Raw genomic sequence first — 17,458 nt, forward strand, 5'->3', positions numbered from 1 at the left:
CCTGTTTACCCATGAGTGTGATGGTACATTTTCCCTTTTTTCCTTCTTCACCCTACTACGTTCCTCTTCCCCGTATCTTCGCCTATCACCCTCCTTATTGCTTCTTCTCACCTTCAGAAGATGATGATTCCGATTCCGATGAAGAGGCAGAGTCAGATGAGCTTTCGGAACCTCGGGATTCAGCGTTTCGCTTTTCGTAAACCTATGATAATATGCTCAGTCAGCAACGACACCACTTTAATATTATCGAGGCGGCTCACCTTTTGGAACAAACCAAGAGAAGCTTGTTGAGCGGCGTCTAAAGCAGCCTTGATGTCTTCAGGTTTGACAGTAGCATCACCGGCAGCACCCTTGGCTGAGATCTCTCTAAGCTCTCCAAGGAGTTTCTTGACCTTCTCTCGTTCCTCTTTGTCAAGTTGAGACTCGAACTCGGCCATGGATTTCTCGGTATCAGTGACGAAACTTTCACCTCGGTTGGCTTCTTCAATGATCTGTCTTCGGGTTTTATCGGCCTCGGCGTATTTCTCGGAGTCAGCGATCATTTGTTCGATTTCAGAGTCGGCAAGACCAGAGGATGAGGCGATGGTCATGGATTGCTCTCGGTTGGTGGCCTTGTCAATGGCAGATACGTTGACGATACCATCGGCATCAATGTCGAAGGAGATCTGGATTTGAGGGACACCTTTGGGGGCGGGAGGGAGACCAGTGAGTTGGAAGTCGCCGAGGAGTTTGTTGTCTCGGACCAATTCTCGTTCACCTTGGTATACTTTGACTTGGATGGCGGTTTGTCCGTCGGCAGCGGTAGAGAAGGTTTGAGATTTCTTGGTTGGGATAGTGGTGTTTCGGTTGATCAATCGAGTGAAGACACCACCGAGAGTTTCGATACCGAGGGAAAGAGGGGTAACATCGAGAAGGAGGATATCGGTGACGTTACCGGCAAGGACACCGGCTTGGATAGAGGCACCGATAGCAACGGCCTCATCGGGGTTGACACCCTTGCTTGGTTCTCGACCGAAGACAGACTTGACGGTGTCGACGACCTTAGGCATTCGAGACATACCACCGACTAAGATGACTTCGTTGATTTCGGAAGGTTTAACACCAGCATCGCTCAAAGCTTTCTTACAGGGTTCGACGGTTCTGTCGACGAGAGGCTTGACGATAGATTCGAATCGAGCTCTGGTCAAGTTCAAGTTGATGTGCTGAGGACCTTCGGCGGTAGCAGTGATGTAAGGTAGGGAAACATCGGTAGCACCGGCACTGGATAACTCAACCTTGGCCTTCTCAGCGGCCTCTCGGATACGTTGAATGGCCATTCGGTCCTTGGAGACGTCGATACCGGTTTCCTTCTTGAATTCAGCAAGGATGTGGTTGACGAGGGCGATATCGAAATCTTCACCACCAAGATGGGTGTCACCGTTGGTGGATTTGACCTCGAAGACTCCCTTTTGCATCTCAAGAATGGAGATATCGAAAGTACCACCTCCCAAATCGTAAACGGCGATAACGGCGGAATCGGATTTGTCGAGACCGTAGGCAAGAGCAGCAGCAGTTGGTTCGTTAATGACTCGGAGGACTTCGAGACCAGCGATGGAACCGGCATCTTTTGTAGCTTGTCGTTGAGAGTCGTTGAAGTAGGCAGGGACAGTGATAACAGCGTGCTTGACGGGTTTACCGAGGTAGGCGGAAGCAGTATCCTTCATCTTACCAACAACGAAAGCACCAATCTGCGATGGGGAGTATTTCTCGCCTCGAGCCTCAACCCAGGCATCACCGTTGGTGTGGGCAACGATCTTGAAGGGCACGTTTCCGATATCCTTCTGCACCTCAGCGTCCTTGAACTTTCGGCCGATCAATCTGGTAAAGATCTCAGCGATGCTTCTCTGACAAAGAGAAAAGGGTTGCTTACCGCTTAGATGCGAAGATGGTGTTTTCACCGTTAACGACTGCTTGTCGTCGAGCTGGTTGACCAACTAATCGTTCTCCATCTAGATAGTCGAAACATAAGCGATGATCCAGATGGACGCAGATCTACGAAAGCAACTCACCTTTGGTGAAAGCAACGACGGATGGTGTTGTTCGGGCACCTTCAGCATTCTCTAATACTTTGGGAGCACCACCTTCGAAGATACTGCAGAGTGTGTCAGCGATTTGATCAGATTCGAGTGGGTAGTAGCGAAACTCACGATACACAGGAGTTGGTGGTACCAAGATCGATACTACGGATGTTCGTCAGTATAGCTTCCTTGATGATGTGAGTGCGACTACCCACCCAATCACTGGTCCTGATACCTTTCCACTGTTGAATCGTTTCGAGGTGAGAAGGGGGGAAGTGGTTCTCTACGAAAAGTTAGGTGGCAAAGATGACGGATGTCAGTCAAGATCGGACGGGTGGAGGCGAGTCGATACCACTTACAGCGACATTACGCAGAGGAGAGAGGGTCGAGGGTGATCGGAGTGAACGAGCGATAGAGTACATCTTGATGGACTGGCGATGCTTTTTTGGGGATAGATGAGGAGAAGTAGGACGAGATTGATATAGCTGTTTTTGTAGAAATGAAAAAGTTGAGGGTATAGATGTGATGATTGATTGATCTAGCGAGTTCCACAAAAAACGAAAAAAACCCATATACCACATGAATCAGTGAAATCAGAAAATTAGATCCCGTCGGATACATTCGGTATTACGCCACGTGCATCTAACTCATACGAATAGCATAATCGCCGAAAGTGGCATATAGATATATACACACACACATGAGGAGTTGCTGGCTGTACAAGATACAATGATCCACCCCAACCAGACTGTGTACACTTCAGATCGAATGGCTCTCAACACCAATCACTCGCACCCCTTTCTTACGTGGGATGGCATCTGTGAGCTGATTACATCCTATGCAGAGAAACAACGATCACAGGTCAGTCGAAGAACGGATTGCGATTATTCGCATATAAAGCATGACTCACCCCAAACTCGTATGGATTCGATTTCTTTACAACCATCCAAAATGTCTTTTATGGTAAAGTCTGTTACTTGCCTACACCATCCCAAGTCCAACTCCTTCAGGTGTTTGCACTGAGCCAATCCTCCCAGACTATCGTTTGATATGTCTTTCCAGCCGAGCAGGTTGAGCTTCTCGACAGTGTTTCCAGAATGCGCGAGGAGCGCGTCTAATGAGCTATCTTTTAGATCGTGACCTTTCTCCAAATCGATCCATTCCATCCCTGGTCGGTTTTGTTTCTTCAGCTTAGCAAAGAAAGCCGAGACACCTTCATCGGTGAGTTCGACGACATTTCGAAGGGACAGACGACGAAGGCGAGGACAATGAGTAATAATGGCAGGTAGGATCTCGTCAGTGAGATCGGGATTGTCTGTAAGATCGAGAGTTTCCAAACTACCACCGATCTTCGACAAAAGAGCGATAACAGCTTCGTCCGTCAGTGGAGAACCAGGAGCCGATAGATCAAGGAGCTTGAGCTTTTTCAGTGATTGTAGAGAAGCGAGACAGTCGTCGTTCAGCTGCCCAATCTCGGCCAGCCGGAGTTCGACCAGGTTTGGACAAGATTTGACCAGAGCCTCTATCGTTTCAAGATCGATTCTGGGCGATTGAGTGACGAGTAATCCTTCGAGACGCTTCCCAACCGATTTGAACAGACTCAACCATCCTTCTTTTCGAACCAAGAAAGGTCCGAAAAGCTCAACTCTCTTGAGCTGTTTGAGGGATTTGCCCCAGGCTGTGACAGCGTCTGTTGAAAGCTGACCACATAATTGAAGATTCAACGATTGGAGCTTTGGGCAAAGTTTCGATATTGTGATGAACGCCTCCGGTGTAAGTCCTGGTTGTTTGTCAGCTTCAGCTCCGAACCTATGTGTAGGTCTACTCACGAGTACAGTCATACATGCTTAAGTCCCCTCGATCAGCAGAGTAGAACAGCTGAGCTGTTTCGGCAGTTCTAATGAATGGTCAGCACATCATCAGATGGTCGACATGGAGGGCACTCACAATCGACGACTTTTCGAGATGATCTTGCAGACTTTGTCCATGTTGATCCCACCAATGTCACCCAACTGTTCTACATCTTCGATGTATCTGCCGATGATCTAGGTGACGTTAGCCTCGTGCGGCGTCAAATCAGAGGACCGAAAGAAAAGAAGGTCAAATGGGCTCACTTGTATGCATAAATCACCCAGAGCTGATGCTCCCTTCTTTTGCTCATAATGCACGACCTTCGCTCTATCTTCCTTTTTACCTGGCACTTTCTTTTTCTGCGGAGCTTTCTTCACCTTCGCGAAGGGATCTATACCGAGAGCATAGCAGCAGTTCACACATAGATAGGTTGATGGGATTGATGGATGTTCTTTGGTGTAAACGGTCTTAAAAGAGATATCAGCTGAAGCGGTTTATCGTTAGAAAGCGACATACCACCGTGAACCTTTTGGTACATTCTCCACAATCCATGAAGGAGCCGACCGGCTTGAGGGGGCCTGGTGTAACCTTGGCGGTATCGGCAGTTGCTTTTGGAGGTTGTGATTTACGCGGTCGAGTAGGAGATGGATCTTCCGCGTCCAGGTCATCTGAATCAACAGACGCTGCACGAGTCTTCTTTGAATCTGGCTCGTTGTACTCGGAACCATCGTCAGACTGATGATATTCCAGGATCAGCTAGAGTACAATGAATCCGGTCAGAACAATTCACACCACCATCTCGTTTCCTTTTCTTATTCCCGTTCTGCAATTCAGTGGTTCCGTCACCTGCTTGACTAGGTCCAGCGACTACATTACGAGCAGTCACTGCTCCAGCAGGATCCAGCTCGTCTTGAGGGTTGATCACGGGTCCATCATGAGCAAGTGTGGGTTGATCATCAGTAGGGTTGGCGTTGAGACCGGATGTGTCTCCCCACGTGGTGATACGGTGAGATGGCTCGACACCGAGGTTCTGAAGAAGCTAAAATCAGCAAGAGAATCCACTACACTCTGACAAGCAGACACCACTTACAGCCAAGAACGAAGTGAGCGCTGAGGAGGGGCCTCGCACTGCTCCTGCTGCTCTACGATTCCTTGACATTGTCCTTGACAGGATCCGTCGGCTGAGTATATGAGCAGTGGTATGTATGTGTGGTGGCAAGAGGGTGAAAAAATCCGATGGATGGGAGTGAACAAAGTGGACCTGATCAAGTGGAGGTGGAGTACTAAGACTGGAAACAGGTGAGTCGACTGGACGCGACTGCCACAGGCGAGATGGATTAGGCACACGTGGTCAATAGAGGATGAAACAGGCATGCGTGAAAAGTGACCGTATCCTCTCGGAGTTAGGCACACATCCCCATTCCCCTCTCATCTCTGCTTGACGGACGTAGAGACGAGATGAACCAATCCTTATCCACCTAAATCATCCACTCGGCAGTATCGTCAAAGCTCATATACTTGAAACCCGTCTTCCACTCATCTATATCATCGCTATCCTCCTCCAACATGGCCAGTCATCGTCCAGCCGTCCTTACCGATCAACCTTATACCGACCCTAATCCTCTGCCATCTTCCGTGCCTCATGTTGACGAATTGGGTGTGACGTCTGCCCCATTGAAAAGTGCCTCGTTCTTTATAGGCCAGCACTGCAAGGAAGTCAACGGTGGGTGCAGATGATGTCTCTCTGTAGTAAACATAGGTACTGACGGTATGTCTGTCACAGAGGACTTCATGCTTTGCAAGCAAGAAAACCGAGATCCGGCTCATTGTTTATCTGAGGGAAGAAAAGTGACGAGGTGTGCGGCTGATGTGTGAGTGACTTGACGTCTATGTTGACAGGAAGACAACTGACCGTCTTGTAGTATTGGCAAAATAAAAGAATCGTGTCTTGCCGAGTTTGACGCTCATTGGCAATGTTTGGAGAAGAACAATCAGGTTAGTAATCTTATCTGAAAGAATCACCCATATACTCATTTGTTTTCTATAGTACTTCCAAGCATGCCGAAAGCCTGAGAAAGCGCTCAACCAATGTGTATTCACGAAACTAGTGAGTCGAACCACTTGCATAGCCTGGGCTGACTCTTGCTTCAGAACCTCACCAAAAAAATCCCCGGATCACCAGAAGGTCAACCACAGATTCACGAGAAATCATCACCCATCTTCACTCGAGTACAAAAATAGAGGCATCATGACATGCAGCATATTATACATTGGAATTGGATTATTGATATCTACAAGACAAGAAAGTTTATTCATCATCACGTTCTCCTCGTAATCGCTTCTCGTCTTCTCTCCTCTCAATATCTTCATCCTCACTTCGTCCTCTTTTCTGACGATCTGCTCCCGCACCTTCACCTCGAGGCACATCTGCTCCAGCCATTCCAAGTCCACCGACAGCAGCATATGTATCGAACTGTATCTGAGAACGTAATCTCTCTTGTTCCTGTCTTCTCTTCTCTTCCTCGAGACGTTGATGACCCCATCCACCTAGACACAAAGTCAGCAATGTTGAGCCATTTCCCTGAGAACTCACCTCGTCCACTATCGTACTCCTGTCTGAACTCGTCTCGCACCTGACCACCACTTTTCCCTCTGCCAAACTGTCTTCCCTCCTTGTATCCTGGATCTATATCGCATCGAATGACTCTTTCATCCAATTTTGTACCTGAGATATACCTCAAGCAGTCCACTGCTTCGGAGTGTAGGAAGTACTCTACGAATGCGAAACCACAAGGTGTCCTACCTATATCAGCTTTGTTTTCAAGGTGTAATCACTCACTTCTGATGCCTGTCAAGTCCCATTATGATTCTACGATGGAGGAGCAATTATCAGCTGACCCGCCGCGGGTGGATGATCTGAGCTCACCTCTTGATACCTCCTCCTTCGTCTGGTCGTGCGCATGTCGAGAATACTGAGGATGATATTAGCTTGATGACACAAAGATGTAAAGTGAGGCGGCTCACATTCATATATCTGTGCTTCTGTGGTATAAAAACTTAGGTTTCCTACATAGAGTGTACTGGATTGAGCGAGCAGCCGACGTTCAGTCTCTCGGTCAATCTGGAATCGAAAGATCAACTACTGCCGAGACTTGCGGTAGAATCATGATTTTGCTCACCTCCGACCTGTTATCCCTGTAGGAGGACGGCTGATCTAAGCATGTCACCACTTGGGCCATTGTCGATCTGATCTGGTAGAGGGTGCCGGTTGCACTAGACAGAGGACGTTGAACGAAATGTGGTATGTTGATGCCAAAGGTTGAATGTATTTTTGTGTATGCTCAGATGTTCTACGGTGAGATATCCGGTGAATCAACCGTGGGAAAATAGGACGCCATGATACAACCTAGTACGCATCATCATCATCATCACCACCACCACCACCATCGTCGTCTCTTCTGAACCTTCTAACAGCAGTATTCAGTATCGTAAGCAGTAGACCAAGGCTTTCCCATTCGTACCGGCAAGCTTAGATAGACTCCCCCGTCATGTCCGAAAATACTGAGCTGAGCGATGCGGACAAGGTAAGCTCAGTGGTATATTCGATATATCTTCAGAGTCAACCACTGACATATGACGACAGATCCGTTTGAAGCGACTGGCAAGGCTTGGAACATCAACGCCGACTCAGCAAGATGGGCAAACGAGTGGTCAAGCATCCCCTTCACCTGCTGCTACCCCACCTACCACGCATACGCCCGCGTCTGCTGGGTCACGACTACTATCCACACCTCAACCAACTCCTTCAGCATCCTCTTCTCCTGCGGCTTCTTCGAGCAAGCCAATACAGATTGCGTCCTCTTCCAAGCCTGCAGCAGAAAGAAACAGCACCAAAACACCGACTCTCGCTCTTGGCAAGCGCCCCACTTCATCAACACCCACCAGCGAGTCTGTAGGGCCCAGAGTGGTACCTTCAAAAGCATCGAGTCACCTTGCCAGGATAGATTACAAACAGTGGGAAACCAAGAAAGTTGGAGAGGTGTTTTCCGTCACATTGAGCGTGAGTTGACCTCTATCCCGATTTCGCTGATATGCTTCCGATAGAAACAGAAAGCTATTGAGAGTGACTGGAGATTATGCTGGCTGAAAGGGTTGGAAGAGGAGTTGATCGAAGAAAGTGAGTAACCTCAAAATGTGAACAAGCTGACGTGCTAGACCACCCTCAACCTCTGGAGACGACCATAGACCTATCTGATCGACTCCTTATCGCTCGGCTTTCTCTCGACACTGAATCGATGACAAGCTCGTGAGTATCACCTCAAGCGAACCTGACTGACGATTAGGAATGATCCCGATGCCTTGTCTATAATTGCTGGATTACCACCAGGTGAAACTATCTTTGAGTATTTGACAGGATGCTGGAAACGACTGTACGGAGCCAATCGGGAGTCTAACAAAAACGTAAGTCTTGCATGTCAGAGTATCGCTGACAAGACCTAGTCATTCACCAACGACGAGAAGACGACCTGGACAGCGGCTTTTGAGAAGCTCAAGGCTTTGGTAATTTCGTATTGCGGTATGACATTGGAGGATCCAACTATGTTCCCTCAGCCGAAAGAGTGAGTCATTCATACTAGTGTACTATCGCTTACCATACATAGCAAACCTGTCGGACCTGCCGAATTTCTACCGCTTCTTCTTGCCATTGACGTACCATCGAGTACAAATGGCGATCAGTACACATCATCGGCTCAGTCATCTGCTCCACCTAAGCCTGGCGCTCTATCCGGTGCAGACTTGCTCCCATTCCTCAACGACCTGGCCATTGGCTTCCCTAGCGATACTATGGCCGATGTGATCACCCCTACCCTAAGTTTGTTTTTCCAAGAATGGTATAAGATCACTCCAACACCGGATATCATGGGTGCGGATTGGAGAAGGTACCTAGGCGCTGTAGCGTTGCTGGTCCAAGTCAAATCCATTGCTGCTTTGGTGAGTACCCTCGGCTGAAATACCAAGCTGATTTATTAGCTTCCCACACTCCCGATCTGGGTCGCACCAGGAGTCACAGCGCCAAAACTCGAATGGCAGTCTCTTTTGGGCCCACTTACCAGATTAAATGTGTTTCCACGAGAATTCGTAAGTACAGGATTCTGGCTGTCGAATGGATACTGGACTGATCACGACTGGCCAGCCTGAGATCTGGAAGACCTACTTCTCGAATCCTACCGAGCGAAAGAAAGAAGATATTGAGGCCAATAAGAGCAATCTACGATATACCCTAGGCGGTCTGCATGTGAGTCAATCGGAAAGGTAAGTCAAGCGGAGTGCTAACTCTTGACAGGGATCACTTTTCAACATATACAATGCGATCGTTCGTGCTTCCCCGGAGTCAAGGGAGGGAATACTCGACTTCTTCGCTTTGACTATCAAATTGAACGAGAAGCGAGCAGGAATGAGGGTGAGTCCTATCAGGACGATCTCAGCTGATAATTCAGGTCGATCCCCGCACTGTATCTTCCGACGGATATATGACCAACCTGGCGATGGTGCTCCTCAAGCTATTCGAACCAGTCATGGACGCTCAATTCTCAAAGGTATGTCGTCTATCCATAAACAACAGCTAATCCAAGTGTAGATTGATAAGGTCGATCCTGCTTATTACAAAACGTCGAAAAGGGTGGATATAACAGAGGAAACCAAGATAAGAGGAACTAAAGAGGAAGCAGATGAATATTTTGGTGGTTCAATGGAGGGTGAGTTGGTCGCTCATACAGTTCAGGCTGACCAATCAGTCGATACAAAACCAAACTTCATCTCCGACTTATTCTTCCTCACGAATGCTTTCGTACATCTGGGCATTGTCAAGACTATTGGAACGCGAAGCAGGGCTGAGAAGAACATGTCAGAGATTGAGAAGGAGTTGAAGCGGGCTGAAGCTCAGAGGTCGTCTTGGGCTGGAGTGAGTGATTTTTATCAGCTTTACCGTGGTATCAGCTGACCGTCCGCAGAACCCGGCAATGGAGACACAGGGGGAGGCCGCACTCAAGAAGCTGAAAGTGAGTACATGGGTCAACGACGTAGCTGACAGTTAGGGCGATCTTGCTACACTTCATGCATCCCTTCATGCCTACGATACGCAACTTTTGGATCCAGCAATGATCCGTCTGAACGTTTCCTTCCTTGGATTCCTCATGACATGGCTCATACGTTTGGTGGATCCGTCCCACAAGCATCCTTCTTCTCGTATCTCGTAAGTCTTACCAAGGGAAGGATCCGAGCTCATATTAAGCCTTCCCCTTCCATCCGAGGCACCTCTGGAATTCCGAATGTTACCGGAATACCTCTTCGATAATATTACCGAATACTTCGATTTCCTTGCTAGGTATGTCTCGTATAGGCCATTACCTAATATCTGCTGACCTTGCGATAGGTACAATCCCGATGCCTTGGACGATGCTGATAAGGACATCGTAATTACTTTCGTGGTCACGTTCCTCTCGCCTAATTACGTCAACAACCCATTCTTAAAGGCCAAGCTTGTTTCGGTGAGTAGAATTTATCCGAATCTCACTGAGTGCTGATCAAATATCGTGTTCACAGATACTTTCTTACGGTCTTTGGCCTATGGGCTACTGGCGTAAAGGGGCTTTGTTCGATCGACTGAGTGTTCACAGCTTGTCTACCGAATACCTGATGCCCACATTGATCAGGTTCTTCATTGGTGAGTAGTGGGAATGGAAAATATGGCTGACAGAATTCAGATGTGGAAGCAACGGGGGGACATACTCAATTCTGGGGTGAGCAGACTCCTTCGCCTCTCTTTCGAGTCTTATTACTGATAGAGATTGTCCAGACAAATTCAACTTTAGGTATGCTTTCTCTCTTGATTATGCAACCTTGGCTAATCTTCGTGCAGACGGGATATACAGCGTATTTTCAAGTCTATGTGGGAGAATCCTCTTCATCGAGAGGCCTTTGTCAAGACAAGACAGTAAGTCATGACCGTGATTTGTGGCAAGATTGGAACTGATACCTGCTCCAGTGACGATTTCGACCAGTTCATCCGATTCGTTAACATGCTTATGAGTGACACTACCTTCCATCTCGAGGAATCTCTCACCGGAATGGCCAAAATTGCGTCTATCCAGACCCAGCAGGCGAACAGTGAGGCATGGGCGGCACAACCTCAGAACGAAAGGGAAGATCAGGAGAGTCAGCTTCGACAGGCTGAGAGCTCTGCTCCGTTCCATACTCAAATGGGTCTTGAGAATGTCAAGTTGATCAGGGATATCACTGCGACGACCAAGGAGCCATTTGTCACCTCAGAGATTGTTGATCGATTGGCCGCTGTGAGTCAACTTGTTGCGACCGCTGGTACTTATGCTGATACATAGTTTAGTCCCTTGACGAGAACCTCGCCGTTTTGGTGGGACCGAAGATGTCCGAATTGAAGGTTACAAATCCCGAGAAATACTCATTTAAACCGAAGGATTTGCTTGCTGCAATCGCTCAGATCTATCTCAACTTAGGAAATGAACCAGAGTTCATACGAGCGGTAGCCAACGATGGTCGAAGTTATTCCAAGGAGTTGTTCGAGAAGTTCGCACGATTGTTGAAGCACCGAGCTATCATGACTGATGCTGAGGTTGCCGAGGTGGTCAGCTTTACGCAGAAGGTAGAGGATATGAAAGCCACTATCCAGATGGAGGATGAGAGAGAGGTTCCAGATGAGTTCCTTGGTGAGTTGATATCATGAATAGGCTTGATGTCCAAACGCTGATGCTTGTAATATATGTCAGACCCCTTGTTATCAACTCGTGAGTTTGGTGTCATACTGTATGTATAGGATTTCGCTAACTTCTTCCTCAGTCATGAAAGACCCAGTCATCTTGCCTGTATCTCGTGTTGTGATTGATCGAGGTACCATCCGAACTGTCCTGCTTTCCAAGGAAGTGGACCCTTTCAACAATGTACCGTAAGCATCTCCTTTTTTTCTCTCAACGCGCAAGGCAAACTTGCTAAACCTCCTTTCCTTGCAGTCTGAAATACGAGGATTGTAAACCTGATACCGAACTCAAAGCTAAGATCGATGCTTGGCTGGCCGAAGGTAACACCCAAAAGGCAGCTGATGTCATGCATGTGGATCAATTGTAGATGATGAGACTACGAAGAGGGAAGGAGAGAAATTAGAGGAACGACTGAATAAATAACGACTCTCCTTTTGTACTTTACCCTCGAATATATCATACAGAATATCCTGACGTCATGCATATATATCATCACCATTTTACGATGCACACACAAAGTTGAACAGAGCATCCCATCTATGTCTAGATGATACATATTCTCATTGTAGACAGCTACCACATCTTGTTACTATCAGTCACAGCAGTTCAACATATAATACCATGCCCTGGCAAAAGACCTTGTGAGACGAGAAACCGCTTGTGATTTTCAGTATCCTTACACAAGCTAATGTTTGCTTTATAGTACCCTGCCTGCCCATACCAAGGGTATGCACCTTGTGTGTATAGTTGACTTCTTCTGTAATGCACTCTGAGCTAATGCAGTGACAGGTGACCAGTCATGTAGTCAAGGAATGTGAAGAAGGCTTGAAGGGTATTGATATCGGTATTTTCACCTTACACTGTCTTCATACATCTGCTGGATTGACGGTGAGTGGAAACACGATTTTGGAGAGCAGGAAGATAGACAAATAGCTTATATCTTGGTGTCAATATAGATTAACGAAAATTGTGATCCGTGAGTGTTCTGGCTGGATAAGAAATGAGAGACTCAGCTTACACATCAAGATATTCAGCACCGTACGAACAGGTGAGCTAGACTCTGGGTCTTGAATGATATAGCTGATTCATTCGTTAGATATGGATATGGCGATGGACACTATCGTTCCCGAGTCATTACCTTGGGAACATACGGATGAAGGACCCGAGTGAGTCGATGTGTAATATACATGGATTGGAATAGAAGTGTCAACTGAATGTTGTAAACAGCGACTCGGTATCTCATTTGAAAACGTCTTTGATCGGCAACTCGATTACGCTGCCCATCTCCAAAGGTAGACTCGTCTTTGGTACATGGCAAGGAATCTATCTTGCAGAGTTCAGGCATAGCGGAGCAGGATGGGGTGGAAGAGGACAGGGAAGAAAAGTCATTGCGACTATCTTGTGAGTATGTTATCTACATGTCCATAATGATAGGGCTGATCAATTTATCCTCAGACCTTGAGGTATAGGATCATGGATATAGACATATGCATTATGATAGTGAGCCGGTAAACTGCACTACGGACCAACCTTGACCATCCCAAATCTTATCAATCACTTTGATATCGGCTCTCTCATCCACGTTATGATCTTTCATTTCTTCTTGCAGTAACATCGCCGTAGCTTTTTTCTTAACCTGCACTCTCATTCCTGCTCCTAGGACATCTACTACTGCCAGACTCGCGTTGAGGCCGTACACCATTGTAGCAGCGTAGAAGAAGTTGGCGTTACCGGTACCGGTGAGAAGCCAGAGGGAGTGCAAGAGGGGGAGTAGGATAGATGTGTATAGGTGGACAGTGAGAGTGAACAAAGGGTGTCGCAGATCTGCCAATTTTTTGTTAGAAATGGTAGCTGGGACCGCGAGAGGAGTGAGTCACTCACTGGCGACCACTTCGGGGAAGCAACCTAGAAATCCAGCCCACAATGCCATATCCCCCAACGTTGGATAACTCTTCCAGGTTCCTATAATCCCAACTAAAACCAAGGTAGCGAAAAGAGGGTCGTCCGACAGTCGCAGACATATGGGAGCAACGTAAATGAGATGGTGAAGCTGTTCAATCGAGTTCAGCATCTGCAGATACATCAACCGCTCTACTCACCTGAAATACGCCAAGGAAGAAAGTCCTGAAATGATCAAACATCTCGGTGAAGAAGTACCACCACATGCCGACGTTGGGTGTCAAATCTGTTACGTTGATACTATGGATAACATACGTGAGCTGAGGTTCCCCAAGGGCAGTATCTAGGCACTCACATGACCCCCCAAGTCTGTTCTATCCAACTAGAATCAGCTATAAAAAAGTTCACTCCAACAAGAGCAGCGAAGCTTGATATATATTTGATGACACTGGTAAGGGTCGATGACTCTTGTTGATATTGTGTGTTCTGCTTTAAGATCATGATGAGCGAAGGGAGCAGTAGTAAAGGATATAGCGATGTATGTGTTGCAAGAGCTAGTAGGAGAGTCGCAGGTAAGGCTTGGCCTGGGAGAGAGAACGATTGTCAGATCAGATCGTTTGAGCCTGGGCGTTTGACTCACCATGAGTAGCGAAATGCAGAGAACCGAGAAGTATAGCATTATCCAGCGATGTCGTGGATCTTGCCAAGCACGAGAGCAGAGTATAAGGGTTGAACAAGAACCTGTATCCCAGATTAGCCAGTTGCTCGTAGTATAGAGGGATAGCGCTCACAATGCAGATACGAGACATTCCCTTGTTCGATCTGTCAGTCCACTTTTAGCTCGCCAGATATTGATCAGAGCTATGCTGCTCGCCAGATCTGCCAGAGACCATAGTAGCGTAGTAAGAAAGTATGACGAGGCGGGTATGATGTAGGTGAAGAAAGCGAGGTAGATAGGGGACTGTTACAAGCGTTGTCAGAATGGGTCTGAATGGTCATAGATACGTCGAAAGGTCGACTTACGTGGTAAAATACCCCTCCGTCATATGGATCAGTCCCTCGCTCGTATATATATACTCCCTCTTTCACTATGATGATCTGGTCAGCACACAGTCTAATTTGTGTGTTGCTCACGCACAGCTTCGTATCGATGTCAATGGGGTGGACAACTCGGGCCTTCGTTCCAAGGTGTGACAAAGCGATGGAGCTCCAAGAAAGAGAGCTACACGCAGAGCGAACCCGAAGAGGATGACAGTACGGTAGGACTGAAGTTTGGCCCATATCCCTTTCCTGTCTATCATATCGTTGTCCGATTTGAGCTGGGGTCTGTAATGACATTAATAATAACAAGATGAAAGCACTGGATGATCAGAAACAAAGGTTTGACTGCCAAAACACCTCATGACGCGACAACAACTGAAGCCATCGCTTTACCCGAAATAATCTAATCTAAATTTCGAAATCAGCGTTACGAGTAGTTGTCAATCTATCTTCCCTGCCATCGAACAGCACAACTAGAAATGATATAGCTCATGCTCAGCATCCTCCGGCGATCCATCATGACAACATCTCCCGCCATCAGGCAAAGACCTATCGTCGCTGTCATAGGCACGACTGGAGTCGGCAAATCCAACTTGGCCGTCGCTCTAGCTCAATCCTTGCAACCTCCCGATTTTCCGTCAACAAGCAATACTACTTTATCGACGTCGAGTCTACGATACCCAGCTGTCGTTCTCTCAGCCGACTCTATGCAATTGTACAAGGGTCTTGATGTGGTAACGAACAAAATGACCCAAGAGGAGATGGGTGGAGTGGAACATTGGGGCTTGAGCATGGTATCCCCTGGTGAAGGAGGTAGTTGGGAGGTGGGCAAATGGTGCAACGAAGCGGATAATAAGGTGAGCCGACGCTCTAGTCTTTGTCATGCTTGATGCTTGAAAGAATGAGGATGTGGAAGCTTATCAAAACCGTTGGTAGTAGATAGCTACTTTACCTGAAGATACGTTACCTATCATATGCGGCGGAACGCATTATTTCATTCAACATTATCTTTTTCCTCCTCCTGAACTTTCTTTCGATAGACCTTCATCCGCAAAAGGCAAGTCCCCAATGAACGACCTTCGATGGACACCACCTGGGCCTCGTCCAAAGATACCAGAGAACCTCAACGCAGAACAGATCCATTTATTGGATTCATTCTGGACGCCTACGCCAAAATGGCCTTCAAGCGTCATCCCTGACGACATCGAGACTTCATCTGAGCCCTCTTGCTCCCGACCTAGGAGACCGACGGTGAGTGAAGATGCCCAGCTACTGGCATTGCATCAGCTACTGTGTGCGTTGGACCCGAAAGAGGGAGGAAGATGGCATTGGCGTGATGGCAGGAAGGTCAGACGAGGTCTAGAAAGATGGTGGGAACGCGGAGGTCCAATAGAGGCTCCTGAAACCTTGTATGAGAAGCTAAAGGATGGGGTGTATCCTCAAGGGAGGAAGGCAAGGTGAGTTTATGATCTCCATCTGGTATATCACCCAGGCGGCTGATCCATATCACAGATTCCGTACATTAATTTTCTGGGTGTACGAGCCGCTTGAGTACCTGCGACCTCGTCTGGGTAAGCGGGTAGAAAAAATGGTCGAGGTCAGTGATTGAAATCTTCTACTCATAATCGTTATTATGGGCTGAATGATTGGAATGCAATAGAACGGACTGCTTAGGGAGATAGTGGAACTGCGGGACATCGCAAAACGGATATATGGGACAACTGAAGCTACCGATCATACCGAAGGGATATTCCAATCGATTGGTAAGTTCATATTCCTCCGTCTGCGAAAGTAGAGACGCCACAATTAACCGGAAAATTCAACAGGATATAAGGAATTTGCATCACTGTCTTTACCTCAGTCGAATCCAACGACAGATCCAGCATACGCCCTCGCTCTGGAACGGACAAAGTTGTCGACGCATCAATATGCCAAATCTCAGCTTAAGTGGGTTAAGAAGCAACTGCTACCCGCTGTAAAAGAAGCAAGATCGTTAGGTGGAGAAGTGGAGGTGTATGTTGTCAATGGTGGAGAAAAGGGTATTGATCCAGCTCTGAAGGTCTTGAAGGGTGAGTGGTTGAACATGGCATGTCGAACACCAAGCCAACTTATTTGTAGCTGAGATCCATTCTGACTCCAATTCAGCTTTCATGGCAGGAGAGGCGCTACCCAGAGCCGAAGATGTCGGTCATCCAGACACCTCATCTATTTTAGAAATTCTGGACGATCTGAGCGAAAGCAAAGTGCCTGATACAGCTGAGTAAGTCCCTTCTCGTATCCCTCTTATCGATGCATAACCTTGCTGATGATTCTACGATTTAGGCGACAAGATCTGAACGCCCGAAAAGATTGCGAAGCTTGTTCTTCACCTGGTCGTCCGTATTCATTGAGCCTGAAAGAGTGGGATGCTCATGTCAAATCAAGATTCCATAAACGGTACGTTTGATTTTGTCTGTTGTGCAAAATTGGAGTACGACTGATTGGATGAATGCAACAGCAATGTCAACCCAATCAAGAGAAACAAAGAAGAATGGATCGCTCAGCAGCGAGCTTCCGGGGAAGCCAAGCGTGCTGAGAGGGATCGTCTGAAGGAGGAGCTATCTGCGCTCAACCAGCAGCAGCAGCAGCAGCCACAGGAGTGAATTTGCGACATCTCTCATGCATGATCATGATTTGGTGCCACTCGAGAGTTGTTGGGATTGATCGTACCTGAGTGACACATGCTAACTCCGATTTGCTCCGGTATGCAAAAGCCACGTGGTATCCACCTTTTCGGCTTCAGCGAATAGCAGTCTGAGAATACCAAATACAATTAACAGC

The 17,458-nt window shown here is 47.4% G+C and overlaps 9 protein-coding genes across 9 annotated transcripts; 5 read left to right on the top strand and 4 right to left on the bottom strand.

Annotated features, from left to right (window-relative positions):
- Positions 1 to 94: 94 nt before the first annotated feature.
- On the bottom strand, positions 95 to 2,479 carry I203_103958 (chaperone DnaK; the record flags this gene model as incomplete). Its single annotated transcript, XM_019149529.1, has 7 exons — positions 95 to 202; positions 261 to 1,857; positions 1,910 to 1,988; positions 2,049 to 2,131; positions 2,187 to 2,219; positions 2,273 to 2,340; positions 2,417 to 2,479. 7 exons carry the CDS (start codon positions 2,477 to 2,479, stop codon positions 95 to 97), a joined length of 2,031 nt encoding a protein of 676 aa, XP_019001072.1.
- Positions 2,480 to 2,816: 337 nt separating this feature from the next.
- I203_103959 (uncharacterized protein) lies at positions 2,817 to 5,067 on the bottom strand (the record flags this gene model as incomplete). Its single annotated transcript, XM_019149530.1, has 8 exons — positions 2,817 to 2,893; positions 2,968 to 3,837; positions 3,887 to 3,954; positions 4,005 to 4,102; positions 4,172 to 4,375; positions 4,425 to 4,643; positions 4,699 to 4,938; positions 4,999 to 5,067. 8 exons carry the CDS (start codon positions 5,065 to 5,067, stop codon positions 2,817 to 2,819), a joined length of 1,845 nt encoding a protein of 614 aa, XP_019001073.1.
- A 407-nt stretch (positions 5,068 to 5,474) lies between these two features.
- Positions 5,475 to 6,149, top strand: I203_103960 (uncharacterized protein; the record flags this gene model as incomplete). The annotated part of the gene is made up of 5 exons (XM_019149531.1): positions 5,475 to 5,631; positions 5,692 to 5,779; positions 5,831 to 5,903; positions 5,956 to 6,015; positions 6,060 to 6,149. 5 exons carry the CDS (start codon positions 5,475 to 5,477, stop codon positions 6,147 to 6,149), a joined length of 468 nt encoding a protein of 155 aa, XP_019001074.1.
- A 67-nt stretch (positions 6,150 to 6,216) lies between these two features.
- I203_103961 (uncharacterized protein) lies at positions 6,217 to 7,147 on the bottom strand (the record flags this gene model as incomplete). The annotated part of the gene is made up of 7 exons (XM_065517433.1): positions 6,217 to 6,455; positions 6,502 to 6,568; positions 6,645 to 6,681; positions 6,748 to 6,777; positions 6,835 to 6,880; positions 6,933 to 7,029; positions 7,088 to 7,147. The coding sequence occupies 7 exons, from the start codon at positions 7,145 to 7,147 to the stop codon at positions 6,217 to 6,219; spliced, it is 576 nt and encodes a 191-aa protein (XP_065374251.1).
- A 309-nt stretch (positions 7,148 to 7,456) lies between these two features.
- Positions 7,457 to 10,003, top strand: I203_103962 (uncharacterized protein; the record flags this gene model as incomplete). Its single annotated transcript, XM_065517434.1, has 11 exons — positions 7,457 to 7,492; positions 7,552 to 7,968; positions 8,013 to 8,085; positions 8,296 to 8,369; positions 8,430 to 8,527; positions 8,570 to 8,900; positions 9,000 to 9,047; positions 9,103 to 9,204; positions 9,253 to 9,369; positions 9,547 to 9,870; positions 9,920 to 10,003. The coding sequence occupies 11 exons, from the start codon at positions 7,457 to 7,459 to the stop codon at positions 10,001 to 10,003; spliced, it is 1,704 nt and encodes a 567-aa protein (XP_065374252.1).
- A 234-nt stretch (positions 10,004 to 10,237) lies between these two features.
- On the top strand, positions 10,238 to 12,065 carry I203_103963 (uncharacterized protein; the record flags this gene model as incomplete). The annotated part of the gene is made up of 11 exons (XM_065517435.1): positions 10,238 to 10,293; positions 10,342 to 10,456; positions 10,512 to 10,632; positions 10,682 to 10,708; positions 10,765 to 10,780; positions 10,828 to 10,902; positions 10,954 to 11,260; positions 11,311 to 11,650; positions 11,711 to 11,728; positions 11,781 to 11,886; positions 11,951 to 12,065. The coding sequence occupies 11 exons, from the start codon at positions 10,238 to 10,240 to the stop codon at positions 12,063 to 12,065; spliced, it is 1,296 nt and encodes a 431-aa protein (XP_065374253.1).
- A 731-nt stretch (positions 12,066 to 12,796) lies between these two features.
- Positions 12,797 to 13,103, top strand: I203_103964 (secondary thiamine-phosphate synthase enzyme; the record flags this gene model as incomplete). Its single annotated transcript, XM_019149534.2, has 2 exons — positions 12,797 to 12,864; positions 12,926 to 13,103. The coding sequence occupies 2 exons, from the start codon at positions 12,797 to 12,799 to the stop codon at positions 13,101 to 13,103; spliced, it is 246 nt and encodes an 81-aa protein (XP_019001077.2).
- Positions 13,104 to 13,190: 87 nt separating this feature from the next.
- Positions 13,191 to 14,898, bottom strand: I203_103965 (uncharacterized protein; the record flags this gene model as incomplete). Its single annotated transcript, XM_019149535.1, has 8 exons — positions 13,191 to 13,522; positions 13,580 to 13,748; positions 13,798 to 13,897; positions 13,953 to 14,181; positions 14,238 to 14,338; positions 14,389 to 14,558; positions 14,621 to 14,685; positions 14,736 to 14,898. The coding sequence occupies 8 exons, from the start codon at positions 14,896 to 14,898 to the stop codon at positions 13,191 to 13,193; spliced, it is 1,329 nt and encodes a 442-aa protein (XP_019001078.1).
- Positions 14,899 to 15,156: 258 nt separating this feature from the next.
- I203_103966 (uncharacterized protein) lies at positions 15,157 to 17,280 on the top strand (the record flags this gene model as incomplete). Its single annotated transcript, XM_019149536.1, has 8 exons — positions 15,157 to 15,495; positions 15,578 to 16,095; positions 16,151 to 16,235; positions 16,299 to 16,401; positions 16,465 to 16,707; positions 16,784 to 16,898; positions 16,961 to 17,074; positions 17,136 to 17,280. The coding sequence occupies 8 exons, from the start codon at positions 15,157 to 15,159 to the stop codon at positions 17,278 to 17,280; spliced, it is 1,662 nt and encodes a 553-aa protein (XP_019001079.1).
- Between the last annotated feature and the right edge of the window lie 178 nt (positions 17,281 to 17,458).

Source organism: Kwoniella mangroviensis (genome assembly GCF_000507465.2).
Source record: "Kwoniella mangroviensis CBS 8507 chromosome 1 map unlocalized Ctg01, whole genome shotgun sequence".
Lineage (NCBI taxonomy): Eukaryota > Fungi > Basidiomycota > Tremellomycetes > Tremellales > Cryptococcaceae > Kwoniella > Kwoniella mangrovensis.